General features: G+C 35.2%; 1 protein-coding gene across 1 annotated transcript in view; it reads right to left on the bottom strand.

Moving 5' to 3' along the window:
- Positions 1-19,587, bottom strand: part of DYNC2H1 (dynein cytoplasmic 2 heavy chain 1) — a 385,005-nt gene extending 365,418 nt beyond the window's left edge. The window contains exons 1-13 of the mRNA XM_030918805.1: positions 19,335-19,587; positions 15,410-15,580; positions 14,880-15,015; positions 13,834-13,952; positions 12,411-12,555; positions 11,423-11,655; positions 8,705-8,839; positions 8,484-8,597; positions 8,250-8,361; positions 7,792-7,916; positions 6,262-6,437; positions 3,753-3,948; positions 21-116 (exon numbers count right to left, since the gene is read on the bottom strand). Of these exons, the coding sequence (XP_030774665.1) occupies positions 21-116; positions 3,753-3,948; positions 6,262-6,437; positions 7,792-7,916; positions 8,250-8,361; positions 8,484-8,597; positions 8,705-8,839; positions 11,423-11,655; positions 12,411-12,555; positions 13,834-13,952; positions 14,880-15,015; positions 15,410-15,580; positions 19,335-19,529 (1,953 nt within the window). The 5' untranslated portion in view covers positions 19,530-19,587. The remainder of the gene's footprint in view (positions 1-20; positions 117-3,752; positions 3,949-6,261; positions 6,438-7,791; positions 7,917-8,249; positions 8,362-8,483; positions 8,598-8,704; positions 8,840-11,422; positions 11,656-12,410; positions 12,556-13,833; positions 13,953-14,879; positions 15,016-15,409; positions 15,581-19,334) is intronic.
- Between the last annotated feature and the right edge of the window lie 385 nt (positions 19,588-19,972).

Here is a 19,972-nt window from a genome sequence, read left to right as displayed (position 1 = left end):
AAAGTTAAAAGTTCATTTACCTTAATTATCTGTTCAAATGCTAAGGCAGATTGTAACATCATCGGCCTCTGACTTCGAATCATTTGTTGATCAATAGAATTATAAAAATGTGCCACCTACAAAGTAAAAGTCCAATTCGTAATAATTAATAACTTCATTTTTAATTTTTCTTGATTTTTAATTGTTTGAATGAAAATATTAACTTTTCTCAATCCTAAAATTTAAACAGAAAATAGGTTTTTCATCTACAATAGGGCATTTGTTCATATATTAATATATACAATCAACAAGTAAGTGTTGAGTTCCTACAATTTGCCAATCATGTCCTGAGGTCTGATTAAACATAGATTGTAAAACGTTGTCCCTGGAATCAAGAAGTTCATAATCTCATAGGAAAGAAGGAACTCAGTGAGGCATGTTAAGTGCTAAAAAACTAAATTCTTAATTCCTGCACTTCTCCAAATCCGCTCCTTCTTTTTTCAGTATATGCCACAATAATTTATTCATGTCTCAGACCAAAAATTCTTTGAGATGTCCTTAATGCTTCTCTCATATTCCAAATCAGCAAAAGCCTATTGTCTATACTCTCAAAATATATCTTGAATCCAACCACTTTCCCCAACTCCCATCAATTGCATCCCGATCCACACACTCTCATCTCTCGGCAAGACCAGCACAACAGACTTCCTAACTGGTCTCTCTGCTTCCAATCATGGCCTCTTATAGTCTATTTAAAGCAGCCAGAGTGGTCTTTTTTAAACATATATCACACCTCTTGCCTACACAAAACCTAATGACTTCCCAATACACTTGAGAATAAAACCTCATCAAAACTATCACCTCAAAACTTTCCAATTGTCTCCCAATATACTAAAGAATGAGCCAAACTGGCCTCTTTACTATTATTCTCACCTAACAAGTGAGGCTTCCTTCTAGAATTCTACATCTGCCATTCCCTCTCCCTGGAATAGTCTTCCTCTAGACATTTGCATGGTTCTTTTGCCTACTTTATGTCATGTCTCTTCTCAAACATTACCTCTCCATCAAGGCATACCTAACCTGACCAGTCAGTATAAAATAGCAGTCTTTGTCACAATATCATTATTCTGTTTTATTCTTCTTCAAGGCATTTATCACTATCACTGCCTAACATTGCATTATATATTTAGGTGTTTGTTACCTGTCTCTCCTACTGGAATGATAGCTCTAAGAAAAGAGCCAAGCAAACAGCAAGCGCTCAATAAACGCTTGTTGAATTAATCAATAAATAGAGATCCTACAAAGAACAGTAGTGGACAAAGAAGGACACTGTCAACTGCATTGGTGGAAAAAGGAGAGGTTCAGGGAATAAGATCAAGTGGACACCCTGGGCATTTAAGTCTAAGGCATTCAAGGAGACTGTTAATTTTTATGTCCCCAGCACCTCACAAAATTCTTGGCACATAGTAGATGCTTAAAAAATACTTCTTAGGCCGGGCGCGGTGGCTCAAGCCTGTAATCCCAGCACTTTGGGAGGCCGAGTCGGGCGGATCAAGAGGTCAGGAGATCGAGACCATCCTGGCTAACACGGTGAAACCCCGTCTCTACTAAAAACTACAAAAAACTAGCCGGGCGACGTGGCGGCGCCTGTAGTCCCAGCTACTCGGGAGGCTGAGACAGGAGAATGGCGTGAACCCGGGAGGCGGAGCTTGCAGTGAGCTGAGATCCGGCCACAGCACATCCAGCCTGGGTGACAGAGCGAGACTCCGTCTCAAAAAAAAAAAAAAAAGAAAAAAAGAAAAAAAAATACTTCTTAACTAATTTTATAGAGATCCTCTTCTTTCCACTAATACATATAAAAATATACTTTATTTGGTGGGGAAAACTCACTGTACTTATTCTGTACCACAAAATAAGCCCAGAAAAAGTACAATCAGGAAAACCAGAAGCAATAGAATAGTATATATTCTATTACAATCTGGCCATACTGCTATCTCTCCAACATTCTACTTTGTACACCCTATTCCAGCTAAATATCTGCTCAGAAATAAAGGAATATATAAATAGATTTTCCCAGGTGTTCTTCCAGGGTAAGTACAAATACCTATGACCATTCATTTTTTGAGCTCCTATTGTGTAAGACTAAATACTTACCATATTAAAGTAAGTAAGCCTCTCTGCTTTTAAGGAGTTGCTGTGACTGAAATGATCACCCAATCCTCTGTGTACTTGAGAAAAATGTATGTACACTCTTCCAGACTCACATCAATCATTCCTCTGAAAAGACTTACTTGCTACTACTTCTATCCCTACCTAGGAAAAGAATTGAAACTCCCTGCCTCTATGCTTTCACAAGATTTCCTGAACATCTGTAATATAGTACTTATAATACATTAAATATTGATCTACTTGTCCATCACTATATTGAAATGAAACAAATATGGGCGGCTCTAGAGTCAGAGAAACTTGATATCAAATCCCAGCTTCATAACTTACTCTCTATGTGGCACTGGGAAAACTTTGTTAAACATCTGATCCCCAATTAGATCAGTGGTACAATGGGGAATTAACTAAAAATAACATAATTAAAGCATCTACCACAAGGCCTGATATTTAATGAGCACTCGATGTTTAGTTTGCTCTCTCCCACTAGACCAGTGATTCTCAACCAAAGCAGAGTTTACCTCAGGGGAACATTTGGCAATGTTAAGAGATATTTTTGATTGGCAGCACTAAGCAGATGCTATTGGATATACTGGGTGCAGAACAAGAATGCCAATAAAAAGCATACAAAGCAAAGCACAGCCCCCTAAAAAAGGAATTGATCCAAACTATCGAAAGTAAAGAGGCTAAGAAATTCCGTGCCTGACTATGACAGTAATGTATTCATTTTTGTATCCTCACTACACTATGCATGACAGGGTAGATACTTAATGAATCTTTGTTGAATAAAAGAATAAATGAAAGACCAAATATACAAGATACTGTTCCTGCCGTCTAAAATACAATAATCAAGTCAAAGAAAAGATGAAAAAAAATCAGATACAATATGAGAAGTATTATAATAGTGATTTTCACACTGCCCAAAGAATAAAAATCAACTAAAGAAAGACACAACAGAGAAAGTGACTTGTGAATTGGAAATTAAACAATCACACTGAGTTTTCCAATCAGAGAACAGATTTAAATGCATGAACATATGTTCAGATAAAAGCAAAGTTTTATATTACTGAAGCATAGGGTACAGTATAACAGGGAAGTGCATAGGTAGTAAAGGCCAAAACCAGTCAGTTTAGTTGGGTCATGATTAAGAAGGGCCTTGTATGCCATATTATGGAGATACACCGTGAGCCGATAATAGTTGATTTTTAGGCAAGTGACATGATGGCAATGTCACTGAGAAAATGACTAGAAACAGAAACCATTCATCAACCTGATAATTCTTTATGACTCTGCCCCTAGAAGGCAGGCAGAGGACTCCTTAATTAGAAGGTCCTTTAAAACCTATGCAAGTAACATGAAACAAAAGAAGGAAGAATACCATACTATTTTCCAAATGCTTTTTAGAGTGAAAAGCAATAAACAATAACAATTTAATAAATTCCTTATAGGTTATAAAGCAAGTTTTGTAACAGACTCATTTAGTAAATCATAATTTCACAGCTGGCAGTACTATTCTATCAGCCTTGAAAAAAAAAAAAAGGCTTTAGCATATTCTAGTCTAATGTAATGAACTCCAAATAGGTAGGTATTCAAAAAATGTAATTTCATACTTGTTTAAGAATAATTGCTTGCTTGCAGAATTTCTGCGCAATGTTTGCAACTTGCTGTATTTTGGCAGGAATAACAAAGCCAAGTGCAGAGAGCTGACGAACTTCTCTCAGAAGAATCACCAAACGATCTGAATAATGCACTTTTAGTGATCCATCATTAGAATCCAATTCCATAATTCGACTACTAGCCTCAATACTACAAAACAAAATAAATAACCTGTTAAGTTTCATGTTCTTACTGTTTTGACTAATAAACACAATAGTTTTTACAACTTTTCTGTACATCTAATATTAGCTCAAAGTTAAAAAAAATTTTTTTTATTATAGCTTTTAAGTTGTGGATTTTTTCTATATATTATTTCACAAGTCAGATTTTGGAAACAAACTGCAATATCCAAAATATATCATCACATTAATATTTCAACCAAGCAGTTTTAAAGTAAGAAAAATCGATTTCTTAACTTTTCAGCGAAAACTCAAAATTGACATCATACCCACGATAAAGAAAAAATTTTGATTCATTTTCTAAAGATACCTTCAATTGTTTTAAAAAATCAGCATAACTTGCATCTTTAGCACTTTTATTAAAAGATAAATAATATCAAAATGGTAGGAGTAGAGATATTAAAACGTTTCATTCTTCTACCTTTTGTTTCACTACCTAATAATTGCCCTTTTTGTGTGTTTCTTGTAAAGGCTATAATAGCAAATGTTACTTTGGGGAGCTCAAATCAGAATAGACTGCAAAAATGCTGAACTAAGTCCAGCAACAGGTATTATGCTTTCATCACCTTCCTTTAGGATTAGGTTTATATAATGCCTCTTTCTTTCTTTCTTTTTTTTTTTTTTTTTTGGAGACAGGGTCTTGCTCCAACACCCAGTCTGGAATGCAGTAAAGCAATCATGGCTCACTACAGCCTTGACCTCCCTGAGCTCAAGGATTCCTCCCATCTCAGTCTCCTAAGTAACTGGGACAACAGGCAAGTCACCTTGTTCAGCTAATTTTTTTTGTCTTTTGTAGAGACAGGATTTCACCATGTTGCTCAGGCTGGTCTCAAACTCCTGGGTTTAAGTGATCCTCCCACCTCGGCCTCCCAAAGTACTGGGATTACAGGCATGAGCCATCATACCCAGCCTCATTATTTCAAAACACCCTCACAATTAAGAAAAATTGCAGATATTAGAAGGTAACCTACTCAAAAACAAAGAACAAAAGTATTCAGCTTATTTAATAGCATATAAAACAAAATATAATAAAAAGTAGAATACTTTAAAATGGCTTAAAATGATGATTTAGCCCAAATTTTCCTATATACACATAAAGCATGCCAGTAAACTATTATGGTGACTCTTTTGCCTTTATTCAGGATTGATCTTCAAAGTTAGTTTGTATATACCAGCATTTCCCAAAATATGTCCAAAAACAGATTGATGATTCTATGGGACAAAAAATAGGTCTAAAAAAGAAAAAACAAAGACCGGGGGCGGGGGTTCAAAACCAAATGAGAAACACTGTGTGGAAGGAACAAAGTTAAACAAACTTATTAACAGCAGATCTCAGACCATTGGTATGCTACCATGCTAGTGGACCTCCGCTGAAGCTCTAATGATGAAGTATGCAAATTTTCCAAAATTAGCTGACTAAAGCACTGTGGTTTTTGTTTGTTTGTTTTTTGTTTTTCTTGTTTGGAGTATCTCTCATGTTTTAGGCTCAAACTAGAAGGAGAAAGAACTAAATGGCATAAAATTATAATCATTATGCCCTAACACCCTTCAGTTTCCTCTGTTTTTTCTCCAGAGCCAGAATTCTAGATTTTAAAAGAATTATTCAATTTAAGAGGTACTATTTTTGGCCTAATTATCCTTTGTAGCAGTATAGGGAAAATGAAAACTTCATTTATGGACAAAGTTACTTTTAAAAAGACATGACGAGTTTCTAAAAATAACCACAATAATATGCTGGAGACAGTGGACCTGAGGTACAAAGAAACTGACGTTTTTAAACTATTTTAAATTCCCATTAGAATTAATAAGGTTAACTCATTAATACATTCACTATAACTCAATAAATATTTACCAAAGCCTTATTACATGGGGCACCATGAAGAAATACTCCCTGTCTCAAGGAGTTTAAAAATAATACAATTTTACAAAACTGCAACATTGTTTAAAGTGTATGTGTGTGTGTATAATATTAATGTAAAAAGGTAGAAAAACATATATAAATACCAATAACAAAAAAGCATGAGGGAAGGGCTAATTCTAAAATGGGAATCCCTAATTCTGGGGAACAGACAAGAGAAACAAGAGGGAGGCAGTTAACTAAATCATCAAAGTTTCCAGCCATAATGAATTAAAAGTTGATGATCAAAAACCAAAAAGAAAAAAAAAAAAAAATCGAAGAGGAGTAGCAAGTTTGGAAAAAGGAAAAAGATAATTAATTCCATCTGGGTATTTGAATTAATAACATATGGTTTTGGATTTTACAGTTTAATGTATCTATACTTACCACAAACCAGATCTGGAATCAGATAAACCTGACTGAATATCCCTGGACCAATCATCAAACTGTTCTTGTTCATATAGTTTAAGCTGGTCTAAGAGATCTTCGGCATTTCGATGGAAACATCGAAATCCTGACAAGTCAGATAAAAGAGCCTCTGCAATCTTGATAGTATCATCGACCTTAAAAAGTCAGATTACAAAGATGTGTGCATTATTTAAATTCCAAAAAATTAGCATAAAGTAAGGAGTCCCCTTCTCTGATTTGTGATTCAGAAATTATTTCCCTTTTCATCTACAAATAGTGAAACAGAAGATTTACCAAAGAATATAAAAATATCAACCCCTACTTTGCTTCTGAATTACACAGCCGCAGAATAGCAAACACAAGAGGATAACCCACGCAAGGCATAACTCCAAGAATAAAATGGAGGGTAAAGGGAAAGTCAGCCCTCAAAATATCTGTGCCCCAGTGATTTTTCAGAGGAAACTCTGGGAACTTCAGCATCACTCCTAAACATGTTCAGTAATAATTTCAGCCCTTAGCAACATGCTCCGATTAACAGCTCAAATGGTAATTAGGCCAATGGGAATGTCAATTAAGACACATAAATGCCTTTCCTCCACAAGTTTACGGAGAACATTACAGCACCCTGGAAAACTGACTGACAGAATCATTAGGCAGAATATATCAGAAAATAAAACATCAAAAATACAAACCTGAATAAGCAGAAATGTCGAATATGCTGTCTTTTGTAATATTCCATGAGGTCTTGCTCTTACTCACAGACTATAATCAATTAACATTTATTGTACAAGTCTAATGCAAGACACTGGACCACATACTAGTTAGTAAGTCCATAAGAGTCTTAGGTCAATTTCAATAGTATTAAAATCATAATTGTTTAAATCTATAAATTGTTGTCTATAAATCTATAAATTGTTTAAATCTATAAATCTACCTTAGACCATACCTTTTACCTTTCCTTTAACTTCCTTTCAACCTAAAGTGATTTAGTTACATAAACATACTTGCACGTAAGACTTTGCAACTACTAAAATTTTACAATAACTTTGTTTTTGAGATAGCATCTCTTTCTGTCATCCACCATGGAGTGCTGTGGCACAATTATGGCTCACTGCAGCCTCAATATCCCAGGCTAAGGTGATCCTCCCACCTCAGTCTCCTGAGTAGCTGGGACTACAGACGTACACTACCACATCCAGCTCATTTTTGTAAATAATGATTTTTCTTTTTTTTACTCAGTGTAAAGGATGTTTTCCTCCTGAATACAGGTATTTCTCTGGAACAACTGCAGTTGGAATAAATGATGTACTATCTCTACAGAAAGAAGGAATAGAACCATTAAAACTTCTCTGCATACTTGTTCAGTGTTCGGCATTTTGTATGAAAATTAGATGGCTGTGCCAAGGAAAACAGAGAATATATTTACTACAACTCTAGAGTACCTTCAACATGCCTTAATTTAGCAGATTTTATAATTAGTACTCTTCATCTTTTTATTAAAATAAATACCTTCAATTCCAACTGGCGAACCCAAACTATATTGTTGACAACTTCTGAAAGATTTTTGCCAGAAAGTGGTCCAGATGCATCACCAGGAATTCCTCGGCACCGATTCTCAAAGTCTGATCGAAAATCTATGAAATTTAAATCAAATAAATGATTACAAAGAATTAGCAAAGATTTCCTAAATAACTTCCATGTACCAAGCACTACGTCAAATGCTATAGATAGAAAAATAATGAGTTGGTCCTTACCCCCAAGGATTGTACCATGTATCAAATGAAACAGAGAAGATAATAACTTGTTAATGCAAAAAAACTGTCATTTATAACAGAATAAGTAAATTAATCTTCCACATGAAAATGTCAGAAAAATGTATCTTTAATCCTAAATGGTATGCAACAAAGAAAAAAGTAATATACAAAATTGTTCTCTTAAGCAAACACTATAATCTTATAAACTTTTACCTTTAATTGAGTCCACAAGTCTTGCCAGTAAAGTTTCTCTTTCTAACATCAATTCTTTGCTTATAGTTGGACGCTTTACCAACTCTTTATATTTCAAGAATGCTTGAAGAAGCTAATATAAAATAAAATAAGTATACGTTCATCCTAACAGATCAACTCAGTAAATATATATATATATATATATCCTAAATAGCTTAAGAGAAATATTAAAAGTGAAATATCTCAATGTTTTACCTGCTGTGGACTGTCTTGAATTTCTGAAATACAACTTTTCAATTTTCCTGCTATTTTTTGTTCTGCGGGTGCAATAATCTTTTCATATTGAGACACTGCAGCTTTCCACAAGGGCTACACACATTAACAACATTGTTAGACTTTAGTATTTTTTAAATCTGTCTTTAAAAAGAACAACATATTCAGGAAACTATATAGACATAAACAAATATATATACAACCTCAGTATATGGATTATATTGCACAGGATTCAGGCCAGTAAAAGGTTCAAATACTCGAGTGAGGCATATGATTTTCTCTTCACTGGCAGGTAAAAAATAAAGAAGCTTCTCATGAATTGTTCTAACAGACAAGACCTAAAACGAAGTATTATAAACACAGAATTTATTTAAATCAAACCATTTGCATAAATAGATCTAAAATCTAGATATATTGGGCAAGAATTTCTTTAAATTAGGTTCACTAAGAAAAAAATAAAATAAAACTGAAACTCTAATCCAGAGAACTGACACGTGACAACAACAAAGTGATGCTCAAAAACATAAGTGTTTCATCACACTAACGTTAATAAGTGTGCTCAAATCTCATGAATATATATAAGACCTAAATATTTTAAACTATGTTTAAAGTTTAACACAGTTTAAAAAACTGTTTAAACTATATTTACAGCTCATTTAAGTAAATTTTTAGAGCCTACCCTTAATATAGTAATAACTTCTGAGTTTCATTATTCTGCATTAAATTGCACTTCTAATAATGAAATGACATGTTAACAGCCCTATTTTTTCTTATTTACAAACAGCTAGGAAACACATACTGTATTTTGAGCTAAAAATTTCCCAACAATCAAAAGGTAATCAAAAAGGTTAAGTGAAAACAATTCCTTCTATTTGAGTTGTAAATCTTAGTATAAACTCATGATTTATTTTTCTCTTGCTAAAAATTTACCTATTTGCAGTTTTGTCTACTGAGAATGCCTAACAGCATTGATAACTAAGTAACAGCACTTCCCCTACAGATTGTTGTTAAATATCCCCAAAAAAGAATCAGGCTCCTTGAAAAAAATTACTAATTCCAGGTATGAGATATAAAATGTACAACATGGGCTGGACTGGAACACTTTTGGGGGCTTGAAAGCTATCAAAGAAATACTGAAGTTGGTCAGGTGCGGTGGCTCATGCCTATAATCACAGCACTTTGAGAGGCCGAGGTGGGCGGATGACCTGAGGTCAGGAGTTCAAGACCAGTCTGGCCAACATGGCGAAACTCCATCTCTACTAAAAATACAAAAATTAGCCAGGTGTGCTGGCATGCACCTGTAGTCCTAGCTACTCCGGAGGCTGAGGCAGGAGAACTGCTTGATCCTGGGAGGCAGAGGTTGCAGTGAGCCAAGATCACCTCACTGCACTCTAACCTGGGCAACATAGCAAGACTCCATCTCAAAAAAAATAGAAAGAAACACTGAAGTCATGTCAAAATGGCATAAGAGGCAACTTGAAGGGGCACTCTCTGCCCAAAAACTGAACAATTTGAGTATAATAATAATAATAATAACTAGAATGGACTGAAACACACAAAATAAAAAAATCAATGGGTTCATAATGACACTATCAAAAAACATTTCATTGGTTACCGATGGAACTTACTATGACGCTAATCTACTTAATGTTCATTGTTCTAAAAAGTGATCAAAAGAAATAAGCAATTATCTATACTGCTGTTTCTATGCAGACTATATTTCAAAGTAACTAAAAAGTTGAAGAAAAAATTCTTCTTATAGAAAAGTCATGACTAATAAAAGCAGAAAGAACACCAGAATTAGAAAATTACCATTTTGTAACTCTTCATGATTAATGACTGCTAAAAGCATTTTTTAAAAGTTGGAAAGCATTATAATGAATTCATCAGACTGATCATACCTGAACCCTCACAGATCAAACTTCACATCACGAAAAATGGGAAAACCTGATACCACATACGTCCTGATATAGCAAGGTGAGAAATGCTATATGGCATAAAAAGGGGGAAACTTTTAAATTAAAAATGTCTCAGGAGACCTATCAACCAAATACAATCGGTGCACCTTGTTTGCAACCTCATTCAAGTAAACCAACTATTTACAAATTTCTGAGAAAATCAGGATAAATACATGCTGGCTAGATATGAAAACATATTAAGAAATTATTGTCATTTTGTTGGCTGTGATAATGGCATTGTGGTTATGTTTTAAGGGTGGAAGTATATAATATCTCTGCTTTAAAAATATTCCAGTAAAAAAAAAAGATTAGGGGAAAGGCAGGGAAAAACAAAGATGAGACAAGAACTGAATAATGTCAATGACTATTAAAATTGAATGGTGGATACATGGACAGTCATTATACTGTTTTACTTTTTAATACGTTTGAAATATTTCATCTTTAAAAAGTTGTTTGTTTGTTTGTTTTAAAAAAGTCTCCAATAAAGAACTATAGTTCTTCTAAGCAAGGCAGGAATGGTCAGTTTTGCAATCTCTAAGTAATCTCATTTTGCCTGTCCCTGTAAGCTAAATATATGTTCTTTACTGAAACTCATAACTTGTGTAAATTAAGCAATTGTTTCAAATATTTCCACTGAATACCACTTAAAAAGTTGTCCCAACTTAAAAACAATTGCAATAGCCAAAAGATGCCCTGAAAGCTTCCATACATGGTCAAGTGGGCTGATTATCTTTTTACAATAAAGAACAAGATATAAGCTCACAACTATCAAGTTGACCAGTCTCACACCAAATAAAAAGAAAGGATGTGGAAATTGGCCCCAACAAGAACTTTAATTCCTGTTCTCTCACAAAACTAATTTCCAGCAGATGTATAGGGCTTATTGATTATAAAATACATTTACAAACAAGTGTAGACATACTTTACATTTAAAGACAAAGATCTAGATAATCAAATTGATACCTCTTCAAGGCGTTTGCCAAGTTTGTCAAGTGTTTCTGGAAAATATTTTTCATTTTTCCATGGATGAGGAATATAGCGCTGCCACACCTGACCTGTTAGATGATTACAGACTATCACCCACTGTTCACAAATTGAAATACCAGCTTTCAGACTTTCTTTCACAAGATAATAAGGATCTTCCCATAGGTTCAAAGTTCCCAACTTTTTCTGAACAAACCTTCCAAATGAACCACCTAATAAAACGTAAAGCAAAGAGTTTAATGGAAATAAATGTATTTTTATAGAATAATTATAAAATGCATGCTTATGACAATATTTTAAAAATATACAAATTAACAAACTAAGGATCTATGAAATATCACATGCACACCCTTAGACTACCACTCTCAGTCACAAATATTTTTAAAATCACACACACATATTGCTTTGCATTTTTGCATCTTCCAATTTTCAATATACCATTACGCCTTTTAAGTATAGAAATATATATACAATTTCCTCAAAGCTGCAGAGCCTACTGTATGGATACTGCATTATGTAAACAATCCTTAATTGCTATTTACTTCTGCTTACCACAAACAATGCTGCAATAAATATATTTGTACATATAACTTTATGTACTTATCTGATATTTCCTTATGAAAATAATGGCAAGGGTATTTTCGAGGTCAAAATATTTAATATTAACAAATAAGCCTATATACTTTATTTTTCAGTTTATTTCAAAATAGCCTAAATATATGCATAGATACTAAAAATCTATGTAAATTTTGTTATATTAATGATTCAAATAATTTGACACATATGATTTATACTACCCAACTATATACAAATATCTATTTAAATAATTCTACGTGATTTGCTTTAAGACTTACTCTCAATTACAGTATTACATAAAGGAGCATTTTAAGTAAGGACTTAAATGACAAAAAGAAAACAAAATAAGACAGGTTTTCAAAATTCCAAAAGTTCGTTTTTTTACTAGTACCTATGATGTCTAAGAGATGCAACATTCGTGACTCAGGATAATGATCATGTTCTGTTTGTCTCCACACATCATCTACAACATCCTGAGTAGTCTCCACCAAGTCGACAACTTCTAATAAGGATAGACTGTCCAAGTTATAAAACTCCTAGAACAAAAATGCACTAATTTTTAAACATAATTATATTTGTACCTCGGGTAATATAATCAAAATGTTCCCAGGCCTTTTCAACTGCCACAAGTCTAACATTTGCCATATATTTTCTCCTCCTTTTTCTAATGGCTGATAACTACTTCCATATGCAAATACCCTATAATTTCCCCTCAAACATAAATGTCATGAAAAGACAAACTATAAAAATTGTAAAAAGTCTACTCATTCATTTACACAATTGGCCTAATTTTCTTTACATTTTGATTTTTTAAAAGTTACCCAATAAAGGTGATCTCAACTCTACATATGCACTACCCACTGTAGTTCACATGTCTTTATCCATTCATTATTAATTCACAATATTATGTTTAATCACACAACCACAGTCAAGATTTATCATGCTATTTTCATCGCTGTTACCCAAAAAAGCTTAAAACCATTTAAAACACTCTATTAAAATATTATTGAAATAATAGTGGAAAGGAGTAGAAAATTAATATATATTTGTTTTGAAAAGAATAGACTTTTTATGTTCATACTTAAAATAGTTACTCAATTTCAATGTAGACACATAAACGAATAATCAATTAAATAAGCATAAAACTAAGATTTTTTATATTTCAGATTACTTCAAAATGCTAATTTGAACAAAGTGAACACCCATTCAAAAGAACATATTACCTGTACATGGATAAACCTGTTATATTTGTTTTTCACTATGTACCTGCAGAAAAGTAATTTTGGGGTTTTATTGCTTTTGGGTTTTTTTTTGAGATGGAGTCTCACGCTGTCGCCCAGGTTGGAGTGCAATGGCACAATCTCCACTCACTGCAACCTCTACCTCCCAGGTTCAGGCGATTATCCTGCCTCAGCCTCCCGAGTAGCTGGGATTACAGGCGCTCACCACTACTCCCGGCTAATTTTTGTATTTTTAGTAGAGACGGGATTTCACTGTGTTGGCCAGGCTGGTCTCGAACTCCTGACCTCAAGTGATCTGCCCACCTCAGCTTCCCAAAGTGCTGGGATTACAGGTGGGAGCCACCATGCCCAGGCGTAATTTCGTTATTGAGAAAAAGATTTTATGGAGATTAGAATTAACTAAGTTTTGGATTTCTCAATTCATTTTACATATACAACTTAAACTTTTCTACATATAATCTATTTTGTTCACAATCATCAAGTAGATTTCAAAACAGAGGAGAGACTGTAAAAACTGAATCCTAAAGTACTTTTATAAGAAGCCCAATATATAACTATGTATGAATCACATACTCTTGCAATTGTTTCAAATAATTCTTTAAAATAATTGGCTCTTTCTTTACTAATCTGTTTATTTCCACGGTGAGCTTGTTCTATCCAAAACTGGAATTCATCACTTGGTGTAAGGATACCTGTAAAAGTCAAGAGGAGAAAAAAAATGGTATAGAATATCAGAGAAAAAAATGAATACAAAACAGCACAGCAGCAAAATATTTGAGTCATCTAACACATATGCTCCTAGCTGAGGTCAAACAGGTGACACTTCCTTATTGTTTCCTATTTTATACTATAAACAAGTGTCCTTCCTGCAGTCTACTTAGTGCCACATTTTTCAGATCTGTGTGCTTTTTGTTAGTGATTCAGTTTAAAATGGCCCCCCAAAAAAGTGCTAAATTGCTGTCTAGCGTTCCAAATCACATGAAGGTTGTAATGTGCCTCACAGAAAAAATACACGTTAGTTAAGCTTCATTCAGGCATGAGTTACAGTGCTGTTAGCCATGAAGTCAATGTTAATGAATCAACAATATATATGAATTAAAGTGTCTTTAAACAGAAAATTAAAAAAAATAAGGTTATGTATTGATCAGTTGATGAGATGTTGTGACCAGGGGCTCAAAGGAATCTAACCCTGTACTGCTCCTAGGAACAAAGGTTCAATATGCACTAACTCAGTGGTTACAGTGACTTTATAGAACATAACTACTGCCTTGGCACTTTGGGAGGCCTAGTAGTCAGGATCCCTTGAGGCCAGCAGTTTGACACCAGCCTGGGCAACAGACCAAGACCCCATCTCTACAAGAACTAAAACAAATTAGCCAGTGAATAGTGGTATGCACGTGTAATTCTAGCTACTCTGGAGGCTCAAGCTAGATTGTACATTATTAACAATTATATTTTCCTCTTCTCCACATCCACATAAATCTACTCATTTTTTTAAACCAAAGCTTAGAGAAATTCCTAAAGTATTTGAAGAAATCTATAAAGAAATATGTTCATTTACTAATGTACTAATGAGACAATCATTTTGTACTTTCTTTTATTAAGCTATGGTGATATACCTCGTGTGTCATCTTCCTTAAATTTCAATTTTGTTAAGTTAGTGTCTGATCTTCGTAGAACTATACCCAACCCAGCTTCTAGTTCACTCAAAAGATTCTGAAGTTTGGGATCAAAATTTCTGCTCCATTCCTGATCCTAAATAAAAACAGACAAGAGCAACCAAGATTGATCAAAATTTTGCTAATCAAATTGGCTTCCCAAAACACTGTACAAAAACCCATTTTTCTTAAAGCCTGCCACTACCTTCACTTCATACGAAGAATAAAAAGTCCTCTCAACAGTTAAAACTATAAAAAGCATCTAATGTAGAAATGTTAAGAGTTGATGTGGATTGCATTTTATACTTTTCTCCAATTTCTCTATTTTTTACCACAACTTACATTAAAATTTAAGTTTTAAAAAAGTTAAGAAATTTTAATTAAAATTGAAACACTAATAACATTAACAGTAAAAATAGATATTTATGTTTATATGAAAACATTTCTCCAAATACCTCAGTTAAAAAAAAAATGACAGCTACTTTTCTCACCTTTAACAACATTGGTGCGAATACTTGCCGTACTGCTTGGTAAAGGGAACTAATAGGTGACTCTAACATAGATGAAACAAGAATGTTATCATGTAGATTCTCATTGGTAATTACTTCAGGTCGCAGCTTGAAAAACACCAGCACTTTATCTTTGGTGTCACCAAACTCAATCTAAAGTGACAAATGATTTTTAATGTTATTGTCATAAAATTTAATAGTTGAAAAAAAGGTATACAAAGTTGTATCACTATAATTACACTTCTTGGAAAAAAATAGTTACTTAAAAAATAAATATAATAAAACCAATTTATCTCTTCTCTCCTTAAGAATACTTCAATTTAAAAATTTCTTCCCACTTACATTAGATCATAAAGTCACTTTGATAAGTTATTTATAAACATAAAACAATATATACATTATTGACTGCTAACTATTCCATTCCAGTCAAATTCCATTCCAGCCAGATTCCATTCCAGCCAGAATCAGTAATAGTACAGATGAAAGCTGTATGCTCCAGGTGCACAATGAATAGTGTATTTCTCTAGTAACCCAGAAAGTCTATAACTAAATGTTAATTACCCCGTTACCTAGAAAAAGCATTTTAAAAGGTGCTTTTAAAAGTATACAGGCACTCAAAACTACAAAAATGAATTTAAGTTGTCTATCTCCTAGAATTAACTTTATCTTAACTGAAAATTTTTCCTTAAAGAGTTCAGAGCATAAAACTTTTTTGTTAAATTGTCACATAGCTAGATTATTTTAAATCAGAACCAGATGAACTCAATTGGAATTCATTACAGCAACCTTGTTTAAAATAGGTCAGTTCACAGTAATTAGTTCATTAGCTGAGAAGTATACTAGTCAAAGGAAGTTTTTGCATTTTACACACATTTTCAGTTATTCTCATTTATTTTTTCAGGAAAAGAAGTCTACGAATTAAAAAGCTTTCAAACAAGGTCACTGCTGTGTATGAAGAACAGCTATGGGTCTCACGCCACTTTTTTCTATCCAAAAAATTACATTTTTGGCTGCTGGAAAGGAGCTGAAACTTTCTGTTACTGCTCAAACATTTATAATATTTCACGACACACAAAAAGTATATGAAAATCCACATCAGTGTCCATAAAGTTTTGTTAGAACATAGCCATTCCCATTCAATTACATGTATTATTACAAAGTTGATTATATGTCTGCTTTCACACTCAAAGGCCAAGTTGTAGCTGCAATGGAGCCCTTGTTGCCTGCAATATTATCTGGCCCATTACAGAAAAAGTTTGCGAACCTCTGTCCTAAAGCATAAACCAGATCACAGCTATCTCTTTCTTAAGATTACCAATAACTGCCTATTTCAATTTAAATGGTGTACAAGGTCCTAAATGATCAGCCTATGCCTTATTCTCCCTTCTCATCTACCACAACGTTCCTTCATACCATAAACTTCAGCCACCACTCTGGGTTTTTTCTTCTTGTCCCTCGAAACTAAGTTAAAACCCAGCTCAGGGCCTTGGTACTTACAGTTTCTTTAGCTTAGAAAACCCTTCCCCCAGATTATGTCTGCCTGCAACTCATCATTCAAATCTCACTTCAAAGATAATAATCCAGACGTATTATCTCCCACCCTATATATATCTGTAGTTCCCCACCCCACTCCATCACTACTATAACGTTATTTTTATCTTAACGGCACTTATCAATACCCAAAATGATGTTACATATATCTGTAGCATGCGTTTAGCCTACCTTTGTCCATTCCAATGTTACTCCTTTAAGATATGGACTCTGTGCTCATGGTTTTGTCCCCAGTACTAGTAGGTAGTCAATAAATATTTGCTGACTTATTAACTTATTGAACCATGCTAACTATCAGACATCTAAAGTACAACTGAAGACATAACAAAATATTTTCAAAAATGACTAAAAACCTGTAGTGATGTGTACAACTAAAAATAACAGATACATCGTTGGGCTTTACTAGTAATAGCTTTAACTTAAAAAAAAAAAAAAAAAAAAAAAAAAAAAAGTTCTAACTTCAACTTTCAAATACCCAAGCTAAGATACACTTTCACAAATCCAAACCCCTTTCCATCTTTTCTACTGCATTCTATCTGAACCTTCAGTGGATTTACAACAGTGTGTCCTGATTTTATCATTTGCTGAGTATATGTCATCCTAAGCCACTAGAGTGAGTCTAGGAAAAGCAGAAAGCAGGGGGCTCTACCCTGAATTACACTACCTATTGGAGCAAAAGAAAAGTTAACATTTAGGTTGTAACTTTTGTCCCTTACTTTCCTCAGCCATAAAATAAGAATAGTTCCTATCTTACAGTGTTGTTATGGATATTAAATGAACGAATACATATAAAGTACTTAGAACAGTGCTTGACAGAGTCTAAAGTGAAAATAAATGTTAGCTATGATTATCCATCCTTTTTATATCTTTGTAAACCCATCAAGCCTGGCAAAGTGCCTTCCATATATTGAGTTCAAAGTAAATGTGTATTAAATACAATCGAATTAAACCTAAGAATAAAGATAGTGAATGGGGTGAATGATTCAATCATCCCATTAAAATGCCCTGAAGCCAGGCGCGGTGGCACACGCCTGTAATCCCAGCACTTTGGGAGGCCAAGGTGGGTGGATCACCTGAGGTCAGGAGTTCAAAACCAGCCTGACCTACATGGTGAAACCCAGTTTCTACTAAATACAAAAAATTAGCCGGGTGTGGTGGTACATGCCCTATAATCCCAGCTACTCGGATGGCTGAGGCAGGAGAATCGCTTGAACCCGGGAGGCAGAGGTTGCAGTGAGCGGAGATTGCACCATTGCACTCCACTCTGGGCATTAAGAGCGAAACTCCATCTTAAAAAAAAAAAAAAAAAAGGCACTGAATGCTTTTGCTCAGTGTCGAAAACTCTGCTAGACCTAGGGATAAGGGTGAACGCAAGAGGAAGAGGTTGAAAATATGTCTTTGCTTTATTAACTTAAATCTGTTTACTGAGTCCCCTTTACTGTGTCAGGCAATTTTCTTCTGTGTTTTTCTTTTAGGTTTATATATATATGCCCTGATTGCAAATGCAACCCATTTTTTAAGCAATCCTGCCAGTGGAGGGTGCAGTGTAATTAATAAACCAGTATATCACATGTTGTACACCAATAAAGAATTCAAACTTTATTTTGAAATATATCATTTCGCAAAAATTTAAATTCCTAACTAATCTTTCCCTTGGGCAATGTTAAAATCAGAGGCTGATCCAAAAAAGATAGACTAGAATTTGACTCAAAAAAACCTCAAAAGGGGGAGAGAGAAAAAATAAAAATAACTAAGTAAATGTTTTCTTTTTAGTTATAACGTATCTGTAGTCTTTCTTAAAAAGTAGAATATAGGCCGGGCGCGGTGGCTGGTGCTTGTAATCCCAGCACTTTGGGAGGCCGAGGAGGGCGGATCACTTGAGGTCAGGAGATGGAGACCAGCCTGGCCAACGTGGTAAAACCCCCGTCTCCACTGAAAACACAAAAATTAGCCAGGCGTGGTGGTGCGCGCCTGCTACTTGGGAGGCTGAGGCACGAGAATCGCTTGAACCCAGGAGGCGGAGGATGCAGTGAGCAGAGATCGCGCCACTACACCAGCCTAAGCGACAGAGTAAGACTCCGTATAAAAATTTAAAATAAAATACAATCTAATTGCTTCTATTCAGATGTGTGGAAGGGAAATCTGCTTTGGTCAGGTAGGATGCAAAGCTTGGAAACTATATGCTTAAGCACGAGGCCAAAGCAGCTAAGCCAGTAATGCAGGAGAAGTGGAGACAGCCTTGCGTTCCTGAAAAGGATCCGGTTGGTAAAGCTAGAGTGTGACCCGACATCCCTCTGGCTGGGCCTGGGAACTTGAAGAGTGGTCAGGGGTCAGGCAGGAGTGCAAGGAACCGTACCGTGTTGGAAAAGGAGATTCCGGCGTCGGATCGCTGCACCCGGAGGAGCATCTGGTTACCGTCATCCAAGAAGTTGTTGATTTCAAGACAGTTGCACAACAGTGGCTGATCCCAGAGTTCAGACATCAGCCCGAAGTAATTCTGGGTAGTAGTGAAGATGAAGAGCTTCCGAACGTCCGCAGTCCCGTTCGCCATGATTGGAAGGGGTGGAGGGAAGTTGGGGGTGGGGGAAGGAAGAAGAAACCAGTCCAGAGGGAAGTGAAGGGAAGAGAGGAGCTTGGCTCAAACCCCTAGTCCGACCGCGAGACTGCAGAGCTTCGCTGTTGCCAGGGGTAGTCGCTATGGCGACGGAGCGCTACGGCTGCGTCGCTGGCGGCGCGCGGTGGGCGTTGCCTTCCCGGGGCAGGCGCACGCAAAGCTCGCGGAGGCGATCGACCGCCTCGGAGCTCCTCAGCGGCTCCCTGCGGTCATCGATTTTAAGGGGTTCGTACAAGTTTGTGTTGGCTCTCAAACATGCCTTTTATTCTTCTTACTGATTTCTTATCACGCATAGTCAGAAGAAAGACATCTAGCCTTCAAGTACAGCAGGGTGATCTACATTTAGGAGAGCTGGGTTCCAGTACTCCCTCTCCACGTGC

Source organism: Rhinopithecus roxellana, chromosome 15 (assembly GCF_007565055.1).
Source record: "Rhinopithecus roxellana isolate Shanxi Qingling chromosome 15, ASM756505v1, whole genome shotgun sequence".
NCBI lineage: Eukaryota > Metazoa > Chordata > Mammalia > Primates > Cercopithecidae > Rhinopithecus > Rhinopithecus roxellana.
The sequence above is the reverse complement of the archived record's forward strand: the minus strand, read 5'-3'. Positions and strand labels throughout refer to the sequence as shown.